Below are 13,382 nucleotides of genomic sequence, written 5' to 3' on the forward strand. Positions count from 1 at the left end.
ATTTCTCCTGACAAGTTGTACCTGATTGCTGGTAGGTGATTTAGGTTGAGCCATCCTTTTTCATCCTGCTTGTTTTCAGCTGATATGTCTTTTGTCATCTCTTAGAATTTAAAAAGCAGAGCATTAACAGAGCAATGCAGGTCAGCCCAATTCTGTCATACATCTTGCTCATGACATTATTTTGCTAAGCTGGTCTTAAAGTATTTAGGATATTACAAGAGATTTGGAATAAAAAAAAATGCAATGTCATGTATCTAAATTATAATATCTTGTAGGTTTTTTCTCATGGATTATTGTCATAAAATGTGTGAAATATATTCAGTTTCTCAAGGGTAGTTAATTAACCTTCTCATTTGGGTTTTTTCACCAGTAATTGCCTTTGTGTAGCCAAAAGAGCAGAGCTTTGTATGTGTCTAAAGAAATTAGTAGCTACAGCTTTAGGAAACTATTTTAACTCTTTGGAATTAATCAGAATGGGCTGGGTTGGAAGGGACCTTTAAGGTCATCCAGTTACAACCCCCTGCTATAGGCAGGGACAATTTCCATAATTTCCAGTACCCCAGGTTGTCCAAAGCCCCATCCAACCAGGCTTTGAACACTTCATGGCATGGTGAACTGAGTGGTCGTTTTTCAGAAGCAGTGTTTGGAATAGAATTGTATTTTTTGCAAAAAACTTTAGAGCTTTATTATAAAGCCCCATTGAATATTTATTCAAAACATCTAAAAAGAACAAAATCTTATTTCAAAGGGAGACCACGTGGAATTTTTAGGCATTTATTTTATGGTAAGTTGTAACATTTTATGCTAAGTTAATGGTACTAAATGACACCTCAGTTTAGTTCATCCATATAATGCTGAGCTGAATTTTAAGTGTCTCAGCCATCACAGTGCATAAACAACAGAGCCATTTTTTTCCCTTTGCACAAGCCCTGTTCTTTGTTTCCTCCTTGTCCTTGTTCCCATTATCATGTTCTCTTGAAGGAGTATCTTGTCATGTGCAGGTACAGGAAAAAGCCATCTCTTCAATACCACTCATAAACTATTAATTGTTGCAGCTAAATTTGTGGCTTGCAATTAAGTCATGTGCACTTTATTAAGATGGAGTCAAACAATGAATGAAATTCAGCTGCAGGCTCATGTTGCTGAAATAGATTTGCTTTTTCCATCATAGGGATTGTGAGATCAGTGGTTACAGCCAACACAGAGCTCTGCACTTTGAGGCTGAAAAAATGCATCATATTTAAATTAATTTTGTTGCTTTTAAACTCTTATTTTTCTGGCTGTAAAAGCAGGTAGGCCATGAATGCTCCACAAGACTTGTAGGAAATGTCATATCCATGAAGAGTTCACTTCTGGCAATAAGGGAAGTCAGGACTGTGGCCTCCTCTCAGAAATGTGTAGTCAGGTTTTGGCCTCTCAAGTGCACATAAAGCTGATGGAAACAATATTTTTTCTTCTATGATATAAGCATATTTTCTGTGCTTATCTGGAAAAGAGCAAAACATTCACCCTTACTTGTACCACCACTATCAATTTTAAATGTCTCCAAAATATGGTTTTTATAAAACAAAGCATAAAATTATAAAATGTCACTTGCAAATGAGGCACTGACAGTAGTAGGATTTGCTTCCCAGCAAAGATTGTGTCTGCTAAACTATGCAGAAATATTCAGGAAGAAATTGCTTTGTGCATCTAAGTTCAAATTTATCCTCAGAGTGTTTGGTTAAAGTTCTGCTTGGCAAGGACTGACTCTCCTTTTTGTGTATTCCTTCTGCCCATGGCAGCTATATTGCTGTATCTCTGAAGTTTTGCTTTATCCCCAGGAAAGATAAACTTGGGCTTTTATGTGGTGTTGCACTGATTTGATTACTAGTAACATAAAAAATGAGCTAGAAAATATGTGTGTAAAAAGCTTCCCATAAACTGAGATACCATGACATCCTCCATACCATTGTTTTAAAGGTTTATTTTCCAAGTTCCAGTGTGGATTATTAACAGACAGGGCCATGACTGTATTTTCCCTTACACATATGTATCTGCACCAGAAGGAAATGTTTGCATTTCATAAAAGCAGCCTGAAGCCAGATCAAAATGAATGTCCAGTCATAGCATACACAAAAGATGTTGTGTTTTAAAGACAAGATTATTATGTCTTTGAAATTAAAATAGTTGCCTACATCCAGCTGAATGACAAGATAAGGAAAGACTGCAAATTACAATACTAGGCTTTTGTTAGTTCAAAAATAAATAATTTTACACAAGCCTGTTAGCTCTTTAGAGTGTCCTGTAAATTTGCTCCCCTGAATTTAGAACAGAGAACTTTTTAGAGAATTATTGGGAAACTCTGAGGAGGTCCAACACTGATTTTCTTTTTATTTTTACTGTTCAAAGAAAATGTGCTATGGTCAACATTTTTATAGTCATTCTTTGAAGACTGGGTCCAGCTCACCCTATCTGAGGTTTGGATTCTGGATGGTAACTTTTAGGTACAAACTTGGCTGGTTTTTTTTGTTTCTTTTTTTTTTTTTTTTTTGGCCTTTCTTTTTTCCTTTCACTGTGATTTCTCATGAGCATAATGTTGAGCATTACGTGGAGATTCTGGCAATTCCCCTAAGTGTGGTATATAAATATTTCTGTTTCTCCATATCAAAGACTGCCAAGAGCAGGGCACTTAGGCTTTCTCTAGCACCAGAGTGAGCAGTTTCTGATGTTCACCTACTAACCCAGAGTGTCCTGACTCTATTCCTGCAGACAGCAGGGCAGGGCAAACCCTCCAAAACAGCTCCAGCCACTTGAACTTTACACCTGGAGGTGAAATGGCCATGTGTGGCTGCTGGCCAAGAGGTTTTTTTGTTTTGGTTTTTTTTTTTCCTGAGACAGTTCCAGCTGCCATATTTAGGAAGCCAAAAATGCTCTTTTGGTACAAGATGGCTTTAGTAAAATAAGCAGTACCTCAGGCTCCAAATGCATGCTTAAATGTTGAGATTATGTGCTTACAGTGGGACTGAGACATACTTTTATCAGGATTAGCTTTTTACACAGTGTGAAGTGTATCCAAACTTACCAAATTACAAACCAGCCCTCCTCTTATTTTATATAAAAAGTATTATGTCAGACTCTTAAGCAGAGAGGGGTTCTGAACATAGTCCAGGATTGAGTTCAGTGTGGTTTTGTCCAAATGAGGATGGACACAGCTATCTCATAGTTTTTATAGCACAATAGAAAACCAGCTAAATCTGCCTTTTTGCTGAGCTGAGGAGCCCAAGTGGAGTTTCCCTTCTATTATAAAGGTAACCACTGTCTTGTAAAATGTGGGGCAGTAAAAACTGCATCCTGCAACAGCTCTGCAGGGCCCTAAAATGTCTAAGTTGGCCTGTTACAACTTCCAGTTCAGTGCAGTAGGCAAATCTGATTTATGTTTTTTTAAATAATCTTTTAATAATTTTCTTGTTGCATTACGGACTGCAGACAAAATGATGCAAAAGCGTTTAATAAAACGTCATAAACTCAGCATGCCTGGTATTTGATTTACAGCACAGCAAATCTGATGATTTAAGACATCTTGTTAAAAGATGATTGAAAATGAATGTTTGCACAAGCATTTGTTAGGCAGTAAATACTCAAAAATACACCAGGACGTTTGTAGTAATTTAGTACCCGCCACCTCTGGTTTTTTTTTTTTTTTTAGGGTGTGGTTTTAATCTGATCATGTCTTTTTTCAAAAGCAGGAGCAAGAGACAAGCTATACTATCCTGAGAGCCAGAGGCACCAACGTGACCATCAGTGGCCTCAAGCCTGACACCACCTACGTGTTCCAGATCCGAGCCCGGACCGCAGCTGGATACGGGAGCAGCAGCCGCAAGTTCGAGTTTGAGACCAGCCCAGACTGTATGTGCTGTTCACAGGGATTGTGCTGACACCCTGCCCAGCTCTGGCTGCCCCAGTGGCTGCTTGCACTCCTCTCCTAGCTGAGGAAATGTGCCTCATGACCATTTATGATGTGTCTTTCTTGCTGTGTGACTTTGTGTTTTATCATTAGACTTGGAACAGGCTATAAAGAGTGTCCCAGGGCTATCACAGGTGGGGTTTTTACCATTCCCCACCCTACTTCTACCCCAGGCCACAGCTGATGCCTTGCTAGACCATGGCTCTTGCTGGGGGAGGAGGTGTGATAGAAAAAACAAACAGCAGTGTCAAGCCAAACCTTTCACCCTGATTCTGTGTGTATTTGAGATACATTATTTATTTCATCCCCACTTCTTCCTTCTCCACCCCAGCTGTTATTCTGAAAGGCAAAACAAACTTTCATGTTTAAAAGAAAGAGTTGCAAATTGCTGTTACAGTGACTTGCAGCTTTGGTGTTCTAGTTGAAACTAGAACTCACAATAGAACAATTACAGCTAGCAGGAATAAATCAGTTGCAGAGATAAAAAATTAACAATTTAGAGGTTAATGAGCTTTCTCTGCAAAGTAATGTTACCAAAAGAAGGGGGAAATGAAAAAGTAGAAATGTAGAAGTGATGAGTGATGCACATCTCAAAAATAAGCATACATAATCACACAGGTGACCAACAAAAGGCAAAAGTCTGTTGCTGTGTTACCAAATTACCATGATTTAATTCTGCTGTGCTCAGGAGGTCTCTGCTGGAGACTGGTCCTCACACCAGAGGTCTAAAGTCATCCTGTCCCTGTGTGACAGTGTAAAGTTTCATACTTAGGGACCATAGGAAGGTGCCAAAATAAGGCAGAAAATAGCCCTTATTTTCCCTGTAGACATCTGTGCTGTGTGCCCTGGCTTTCCACAACCAAAATGTGGATTTTGTCAAGCTTAACTGGGAAATTTAGCTCCTAAAAGCTAATCACACAGAAGGGGAAGCAGAGGTGATGGTTGTGGGATTTCCTGCCTAGGAAATGTTCCTTACTGAGTAACATAAAGTATGTATGGCACTCATGACATGTGTGTTTGTATTTATATATATATGTTTATATAGCAGCATCAGTTTGCCAGCAGTTGCTGCAATTAGCAGAGTAAAAATTGAGAGTGGCAGAAACAACTTTGGTAAATTGGCAAAGATGGCTGGAGTCTTATGTTTTCTTCAGTTATATTTATTTGTTTGATGAAAAATTATGTCCTGGATTAAGTATCTGCCAGGAGACCAAATGCTATGCAATGATGTCTGTCCCCTATATGCCTGTAAATTCTGATGTCATCCATGAGATGTGCCTGTGTGAGGTTGTTTATATGTTTGTGTTATATCTATATGTTATTTACATGTTCTTTGCTGGCTTTGCAGCGTTCTCCATCTCCAGTGAGAACAGCCAGGTGGTGATGATTGCCATTTCAGCAGCAGTGGCCATCATCCTCCTCACAGTGGTGGTGTATGTCCTCATTGGGAGGTGAGTCTGGGGTGGGACCTGCACATTTTCCCCTGTTGCCACATCCCAGAGGGTCCCTGCTGACTTTGGGTGTCGTGGTGTGGCTGGTTTTAACCCTTTGTGTGCTGCCCAGGAGCTCCAAATGCTGCCTCACAGGCAGTAATGAGCCCACTAGTGCCAGCAGCCCAAATCGTGCAGCAGTTGTTAAAAAATGCTATAAACACATTCTCAGGCAATTGTAAAATTAAACTGTAGGGGTCAAAAATCAACAAATCCTCTCATTAGCCAATTTCCTCAAATTCCCTGAGAACATCACATGCCCCTATAGGGCACAGAGAATGTAAATATCATTAAACTTTCAAACAGGCTTTTAATTGTGCAGGGAAAGCATTCTACTCTGCTTCCACCTGCAGTTAACACGTAAAATTCTCTGTATTAATTTTTTTTTTCTCTGTTGCTTGTAGATTCTGTGGATACAAGAAGTCTAAACATGGCACTGATGAGAAAAGGCTGCATTTTGGGAATGGCCATTGTAAGTTGCTAAAGCCTTTTAATGCTTCCAGATCATCCCCTAGGTAACTGATATTTTTCAATTAAAAAAAAAAGGAGCTATACCTCACTTAAACCAAAATGATATTAGGAAGAGAATTATCCCTCTCTTGTGGGTAAGGAGATTTTCCCCAAACAATTATTCTTTGTTTCAACTTCTTTCATCTGTGTTCAGGTTAGTAATGATCAAAACATCTCTGTCTATGTTCAAACAATGCATGTGGTTGGAATTGTGATATTGATTATGCTGTGCATCACTGAAATCCAGAGTGCAGCTGCAACTTCCTTGTTATATAAAGTCTGAGAAATTTATTTTCTTTCCCAAAGCAAAATATAAATTGATTAAACCCACCCTGATGAACACTAAAGCTGCTGTGAAAATTGTTTGCTTGACAAAATTCACCTACAAATAATAGTCATAATCTGATCCTGGATGCCCATTGCAATGTGCATAACTTTGTTACACTTTTCCTGAAGATTGGCTCACAGGCAAAGCTCCATCCACACACCCTTTAAAAAAGGAAAAACATAGTTTTGGAGCAGGGGAAGCTGAGGGGAAAAGAAGGTGATAGCCTAATTCCTGATCAGGAATGGGAGGATTGCTCAGTTGATTTCTTTTTTTAATCACTTTACTTTGGAATTTTATCTCCTTACAGGCAAAGATAATGCTCCTCATAGACACCAAGACCAGAAAATCCTTTTTTTTTTTTTTGCCCACATAATTCTTGATGTCTAATGAGGCTTTGTTTAATAAGAAACAGTAGTTCATCTTTGAAACTGTTTCAGCTCCAGATGAGTGTCCTGCTACACTGTGTAAAACATGGTTGAACAATGGTTTCCAACAATATTCAATATATTTCTGTTTCTTAGCATGTTGTAACATTAATATACATGCATTTTTTTGCACACAACATTGGCCCTGTACTATTTGCAAGAAAAGAGCTGCTGGTACCATAATCAGGTGCCCCTCCCCAAATATAAGTGAATTAACATTTTAATGAGGGATTTACCTGCAGCAGCTGGAAATTAGAACTTGTGACAATGGAATAGCTGTTCTCTGACTGTTCAAATTATTATTCTTTTAAGTTTCCTGCCCCTCCTTATCTCCAGAGAGCCAAAAGAATGAATATCCACAATTCCTGTCCCTTCCCCAGCACTGTCAGGGGATACAAAATTGCTGCAGCCCAACAACTGCTAACCAACTATTCTCAAAAAAAAAAAATCTCTACAGTTACATGTGGCCCATAGAATTAATGCTTCATCATCCAAATTTAATGAGGTTATAAAATAAAAGCAGCCAGTAAAATAAGTGTCACAGACAAATAACAGGTCAGAATTTGCTCTCCTTACTCCCACACAATGGAAAGTTGCAATCACTATTCTTAAACATGTCAGTGCTGTTAAATTCCTGTGGATTAAATTGCTTTTAATTTGGCTTTAGATATTTATGTACTGTTTTCTGAGTAGTGCCATGCTGATTCACTGTGCAGTAAGACCAGAGCAAATCATGGGCCTGGTATGTCTGCTAGGAGTTCTTCAAAATTATTTATCATAGATTTTGCAGATATTTATCAGTTAGAACTTGCAAGTATGTTCGTGTGTGGCTCTTGAAACTTTTAATTTGCCAAATTACAGTCTTTCCCAAAGAACAAGAAAATTGCCCCTATGAACTAAAAAAGGACAAAGTTAACTTCCATGGCTGTAGTAAACTTTCAGCATCTTAAATACAGCAGCTGGTTTATTTCAGTCAGTTTACCCTGAATTACTTTTAAAAAGGCTCCAGCCATGAACTATTCCCTGCAGCCTTATTACAAATCCTATAATATTACTTCAAAGGAACAAAAAATGTTTCACCTCCTCAGATCCTCTCCCTTTGCCTTCTCTGGCTGGGCCTTTTTATTTTTTTTGCTACCTTTAGGGCAATTTGTGCTGTTAAAATGAAAATGTAAATTATTATGTTTGCACAGAATGAGCTGTAAAGTAGTGCAGCTTAACACATGTGCACGTGTTTATTATCTGTATTTCATGACAGAACCCAGTTACTACACAGGCTGCCCTTAATTATTGGTGTGAAGGGATTATTCTCCTTGCAGCCACCATCACCTGATCTTGGGAACCTCTGGGGTCAGCATTAAAAACCCCAAGCCAAAAACCCCACAGTGCAGAAGCTTTTAATTGTTATTTTTATTGGGGATGTGAGGGGGCCTGTAATGCACATTCAGCATGGAAGGGAAGGAGCATTTACAAGATTTTTAACCAACAGCAATATACAGCCAATTACTTTTTGTTTTACTTGCAGGTAATTCTGTAATCATCAGGCTCTTGAAGGAAACACAGCCAGCTTTTAATGCTGTGCACACACAGCCCTGGTGTTGAGAGCATGGCTCTTTCTTTGTATTGTTTTCAAGGCAATTAGCTTGGGAACCCAGTTTTATCATTTTTTTGTCTATTCTGAGGCAAATAAATCCCCATAAAATTGATATTTTTTTTTTCTCTTTTTTTACGTACACTTTACATCATTTGATAAAACAATTTTGTGCTCTCATGGTCCAAAGGTATTTTTTTCCTATCTATGCAACTGCAGCAAAAAAAAAAAAAATGGTTTAACTATTTTAGCAGTGAAAAAATTGCTGCAGTATAATAATGCTAAGCTGGAAAGGATATTCCTGAGTGGGTTAAAGCAGTGTTTGTTGAAGGAGTTAATATCTTTTACAAGACCAGCTGGTACAGTTAGGGAAAGCTGGAATACATGTCTGGGAATGCAGGGTTTGTGTCAGAAGCAGAAAGCTTCGAGCTGGTTGTTTCACTTTCTGTTAATAAAATGTATTCCTGCTGCAAAGTGAGTACAAGAGAGGCAGGCACAGAAGGTGCTGGGTGCAGACACAAGCAAGGCCAGGGGCTGGGGAAGGGGAATGAGGCTGTGCTGTGCTTTCAGCACTTTTTGGAGGCAGAGGTTGGGAATGATCTCTTCCAGCAATCCCTAGCCAGGAAACTCTGGAGGAGGCCAAAATAATAACATGGATGTATGGGAGACAAAGCTCCAGAACCAGCTTTTAATCAGAACAATTATCTGCCATCCTTCTATTTTTTGGCAGAGGGATTGAGGCAGGGTTTCATTTTTTCATGTATAACTTTATTAGTATCTATCTTGTTGATGGAGTTCAAAAAAAAAAAAAACAAACTAGAGTTAATCTGATTTCTTAATATATTCCTAAGAACTTTTCAGGTTGACTGTAGCATCACATTTTGTTCCTTGCCCCTTTGCTGGCACTTTGAAGGGTCAATATAAGGCAGCATCTAAATGTAGCAGCCTGGGAGGGATGAGTGGTGTTTTAATATTAGAAAAGCAATTAAATACTGCAAGTGCAAATATTTGGCATGGTTGTCACACTTCTTTGCAGTACATTAGTGTCTGGTTTCACTCTGCAAAGATTCTGAAGACCCACAGAAGCCAGGTTGATCTGCAGAATACCTTTTCCTTCTATTGATTTGGTTTCTGGTTATCTCATGAGCTTTCATTAGAAGCATTACTCAAGTCTAAGTAATATTTTCTCTCTGAATTTGTTTTTACACAGTAAAGCTCCCAGGGCTGAGAACTTATGTAGATCCACACACATATGAGGATCCCAACCAAGCTGTGCATGAATTTGCCAAGGAACTGGATGCTTCCAATATATCCATTGATAAAGTAGTTGGAGCAGGTAATGACCACCAGATGTATTGAACTAAAATAGCTTTTGCTGTGTACATACTGTTTTATATCTTTAGATTCATTGCTGTGACTGGAAAGAAAATATTCTAGAAAGTCTTCAAATTATCAAGTCATATTTACAGTGATTTCAGTGCAAAGTTAAGAGCACACAACTTTATATTCCTTTTTTTTTCTTCAAAGCAAGGAGACAGCAAGACAGCTTTTCAAAGGACACCAAGCCCACATTTGAGTGCACCACTGTTGGAAGGGAAAAGTTCAGCCTCACTTCTATGTTTCTCTTTAAAATCTGTCACCACAGCGCAGAAAATGTTATCAGCTGTGAGGATGTTTTCTCTTTTTTTCTTTTTCCCCATAAAAGGACTCTTGACTATTATGCCTTGGGTGAAACCACAAACTCATTTCATGGCAGTCACCACACATCCATCAGGCTGCAGTGACCTTTGACTGTTGGATTGATTTTGGTCACTGCTTTGGATTTGAATTATTGATTTAGGAGGAAAGGGTTGTCTGTCCAATAGCTGATTGTCTGAGCCATAAGTAGCCACAGATTGTTGGATTTACAGGAAGCAAGCTGGTGAAATGGCCAGATTTTGTAACAGAGGAGCCAGATTACAGAAATTCTCATTACACTGAGTATTGCAATGGAGCTTGTAGCTCCTGATAGAATGTGTGCCTCCTCCTTGAAGTGAAGTGGCAGATTGTCTCATTGAGACAGAAGATCATGGAGTGTTACCTTTCCTCCTATATTAAAGGAGGAGCACTATTGGTTTTTAATCCACTGAAAAATACCTGTTCCTTTATTATTGATTTTTTTGGCTTTTTCTAAGCATATGGTTTGAATTAAAGCCATGAGATGTGAGAGAGACAGACTCTGAGTGCACAGCAAAAGTTTTTCAGCTGGAAAAAGTGTAGAACCCAGGGTACTGCACTCAGTGCATCTCCTGAATCACCCAGCAAAAAAAAAGGAAGTTTCCATCCTGTCCTACTGAAGCTACTCAACTGTTTTTAGATTGAAATTATTTTATGGAAAGGTAGAATCCTTGCTGGTTTTAATTTTGCCCCACAAGAGTGCACTGTTCTCCATCATCTTCAGTCAAGACAACAAAGCTCTGCTTACTGCACATAGCAGGGAATTTTTGTGGGGATGGAGAAGCAGGATTACTCTAAATTTAAGTCCAGGAGCAGTGTGTTTCCTTGTAAGGCTTTCAGGAGCCTCACAAATGCAAGCTCTCTAAATTTGGGCTGTATGCAGTATGTGAATCTAGAAAAGGAGTTCCTAGGGATCATGCCATGTTTTGCATTTTGGTTTTTCTGACCTATTTCTAATCAAGACACGCAGCAGAATAAGAAGTAAACCAAAATTTGTCAAATGTGGCCTCTGAAAACAGAGGAAAAAAAGTTTTGAGAGGCTCCAAAATAGGACTATGTCCTAAAGGAGACAGGTGTTTTAAATGTCTCTCTGCTTCAGTGCAGTGAGAATCTCAGGTTATTCTGGGCTGGAAGAGACCCCAAGGATTGTGGAGTCCAACTCCTGGACCTTGGCATTGACAGCACCCTGCTCAGCCCCACTGAGCTCAGTGGCATTTTTACATTTAAACTTGCACTCAGGCTCTAATAACACCTTTATTTGGGCACCATAACTCAGTTAATGTAGTCTGGAGTACATAAGGCATTACAGTTATATTTAACATTAGCACTGGTTTGAGATGCCAACAGGAAGAGCCAGGAAGGGAAGAACTGATGAAAATCAGGCCATGGGGTGCTGGGAGCTTCCAAAACGAGTTTGTGGCATCACTTCACACTGCTGTCACCCTGAGCACGTGGTGGCTTTTACCCTGAGTGCCTCTGAGGCAGCTCCTTCAGGAACACTTCTCCCCAAAAACAGAGAGGCATTTCCTGCCTCTTTCTGAGTCAATGACTTGTTTGAGTGGTCTCTTGGTCTCCTCCTGCCCTTGTCCTCTGCAAGGCAAGTGTGAGTGAAATTACAAAAAGGACAGGGTTTTGAGAAGAAGGGACTCATTTAGCTGCCCTGGAGTGTGATGTAAGCAGGGAGACCTTCAAGCCAGGGAAGCAATCTCGACATTCTCAAGTGCTCCCAGCAGTTTTTCACAGCTCTGGCCAGAAGTCTGTGAGAAGAGAGGGCTTTCAGAGCTTACCTAGCTCTGAAAACATACCCAAATGCAATAAGGAAATATTCTTATCCAAAAGAACCTCAAGAAAAACACAAGGGATTTTAGTGGGAGGCTAAGCATAAGAAAGTTGAGGTCAGAAGCCACTTTTTCAGATTTTTCTTTCCAGTAATTTCTTCTTTTAAAATAACTCACTTATTTTTATGGATTCAGTTCAACAAACCACTTCAGAAGTTTAAGAATACTACAGAAAGTACTTATTTGATTTGGGGTAGATTTACTATGTGCTTTGCTGAACAAGAAAGCAACCATTTGCTTTTCTTCCAAAGTTGAAATATACTTGTAGCTCAACATCTTGTTGATCAAACTATTCACAGAATTCTGGGGCCACCTGTTTGCAGTGTCCCAGTGAAGGCTAGAACATTGCTGATGTTCCCAAGGTTTATGAAATGTTGAGCTTTGGTGCCTCTCCAAATCTGAAGGAGTTCTCTGCACAGATTTAAAATGCAGCAAAGAGAATGGAGTAGCTGATTTCACAGAATCTTAATTTACTGTTCCCCTGGGTCTAAATGCTCAGCAAACACCATCCCCTGATGTACTAACTAGCCCATTTAAAAAGAAATTAGGATATCCTGCTGAAGAGAGATTTTTGTGCCTTGAACAACCCTCCTAAATAATCCCTGTCAGCTTTCCACATGTGAATTGGCACACCAGTCTGCAGGGCAGGTTATCCTGTATTTGTGTGTGTGGTGTCATTGAAAACAAAAGCCTCTTTGGGTGAAGAGCCATCTTCCTCATATCTTACAGTCATTGCCAGGTTTTCCACTCAAACACAAGCCCTTGTTCCTCCTCAACAGTCTGGTGAGACCCACTCCATTTCTTACTGATCATAAAGTAATAATTAGCAGGAAAAATTGTAGTGGCTGCATGGGTCACTATGGGTGTTGACCAGATAAATGTATTTAGCATCCATGCTGCCCTGGATATAAAAAATCATGGGTTAATGTAGTTGGGCTGCCTGGGGAGCTCCTTCCAATTAAATAATTTTCCAAGAAAGTAAACCTGCTTTATATCCATAGACAGCAGCAAACTCCATTGCTAGAAAGAGCCCATCTTTTATTCTCTTGCAGCATCTGCTGGCCTTGGGGTACTTTTGGAATCTGATTAATCACTGAGGTTCTGGATTGTTCAGCCATGGCTGAATGGGACTGTGTTGATGGACATTACCCATAACCTTTTCCTTCCCAGAAGTTAAACAAATATCAGATACACGATTCCAGCTTTAAAATGAAGGATTGATTGCTGGGCTGCTGCCTGAAATCATAGCTGAAGTCTCCATGGACAGTAACTGTAAAATAGTTCTAAGAGCTTAGCTTGTTACAGCTTTTTGGATCATTAAAACATCAAGAAAATGGAGTTGGAAGCTGGGCACTACAAGATTTATTTCAAGCCTTTTTTTTTTCCCCTTCCTTCTGTTTTCAAGATGTGCTTTGGTCTTCCAATTCTGTGGTGCTCTGACAGTATTGAGCTGGGGCTGGTGTTTGAACTCTTGGTAAAGTACAATGGTCATTTGGGCTTGCAGAAGTTGAATGCTTTTAATTAAGTCTGAAAAGAGC

The 13,382-nt window shown here is 39.4% G+C and overlaps 1 protein-coding gene across 3 annotated transcripts in view; it reads left to right on the forward strand.

Moving 5' to 3' along the window:
* Nucleotides 1-13,382, forward strand: part of EPHA3 (EPH receptor A3) — a 176,752-nt gene that overhangs the window by 131,276 nt on the left and 32,094 nt on the right. For 2 of the 3 annotated variants that reach the window (XM_056495633.1, XM_056495649.1), the window contains exons 7-10: nucleotides 3,726-3,888; nucleotides 5,295-5,397; nucleotides 5,841-5,908; nucleotides 9,501-9,626. In XM_056495633.1, coding sequence (XP_056351608.1) covers nucleotides 3,726-3,888; nucleotides 5,295-5,397; nucleotides 5,841-5,908; nucleotides 9,501-9,626 — 460 coding nt within the window. The remainder of the gene's footprint in view (nucleotides 1-3,725; nucleotides 3,889-5,294; nucleotides 5,398-5,840; nucleotides 5,909-9,500; nucleotides 9,627-13,382) is intronic. The other variant, XM_056495640.1, reaches the window with a different exon arrangement.

This window comes from Oenanthe melanoleuca, chromosome 1 (assembly GCF_029582105.1).
Source record: "Oenanthe melanoleuca isolate GR-GAL-2019-014 chromosome 1, OMel1.0, whole genome shotgun sequence".
NCBI lineage: Eukaryota > Metazoa > Chordata > Aves > Passeriformes > Muscicapidae > Oenanthe > Oenanthe melanoleuca.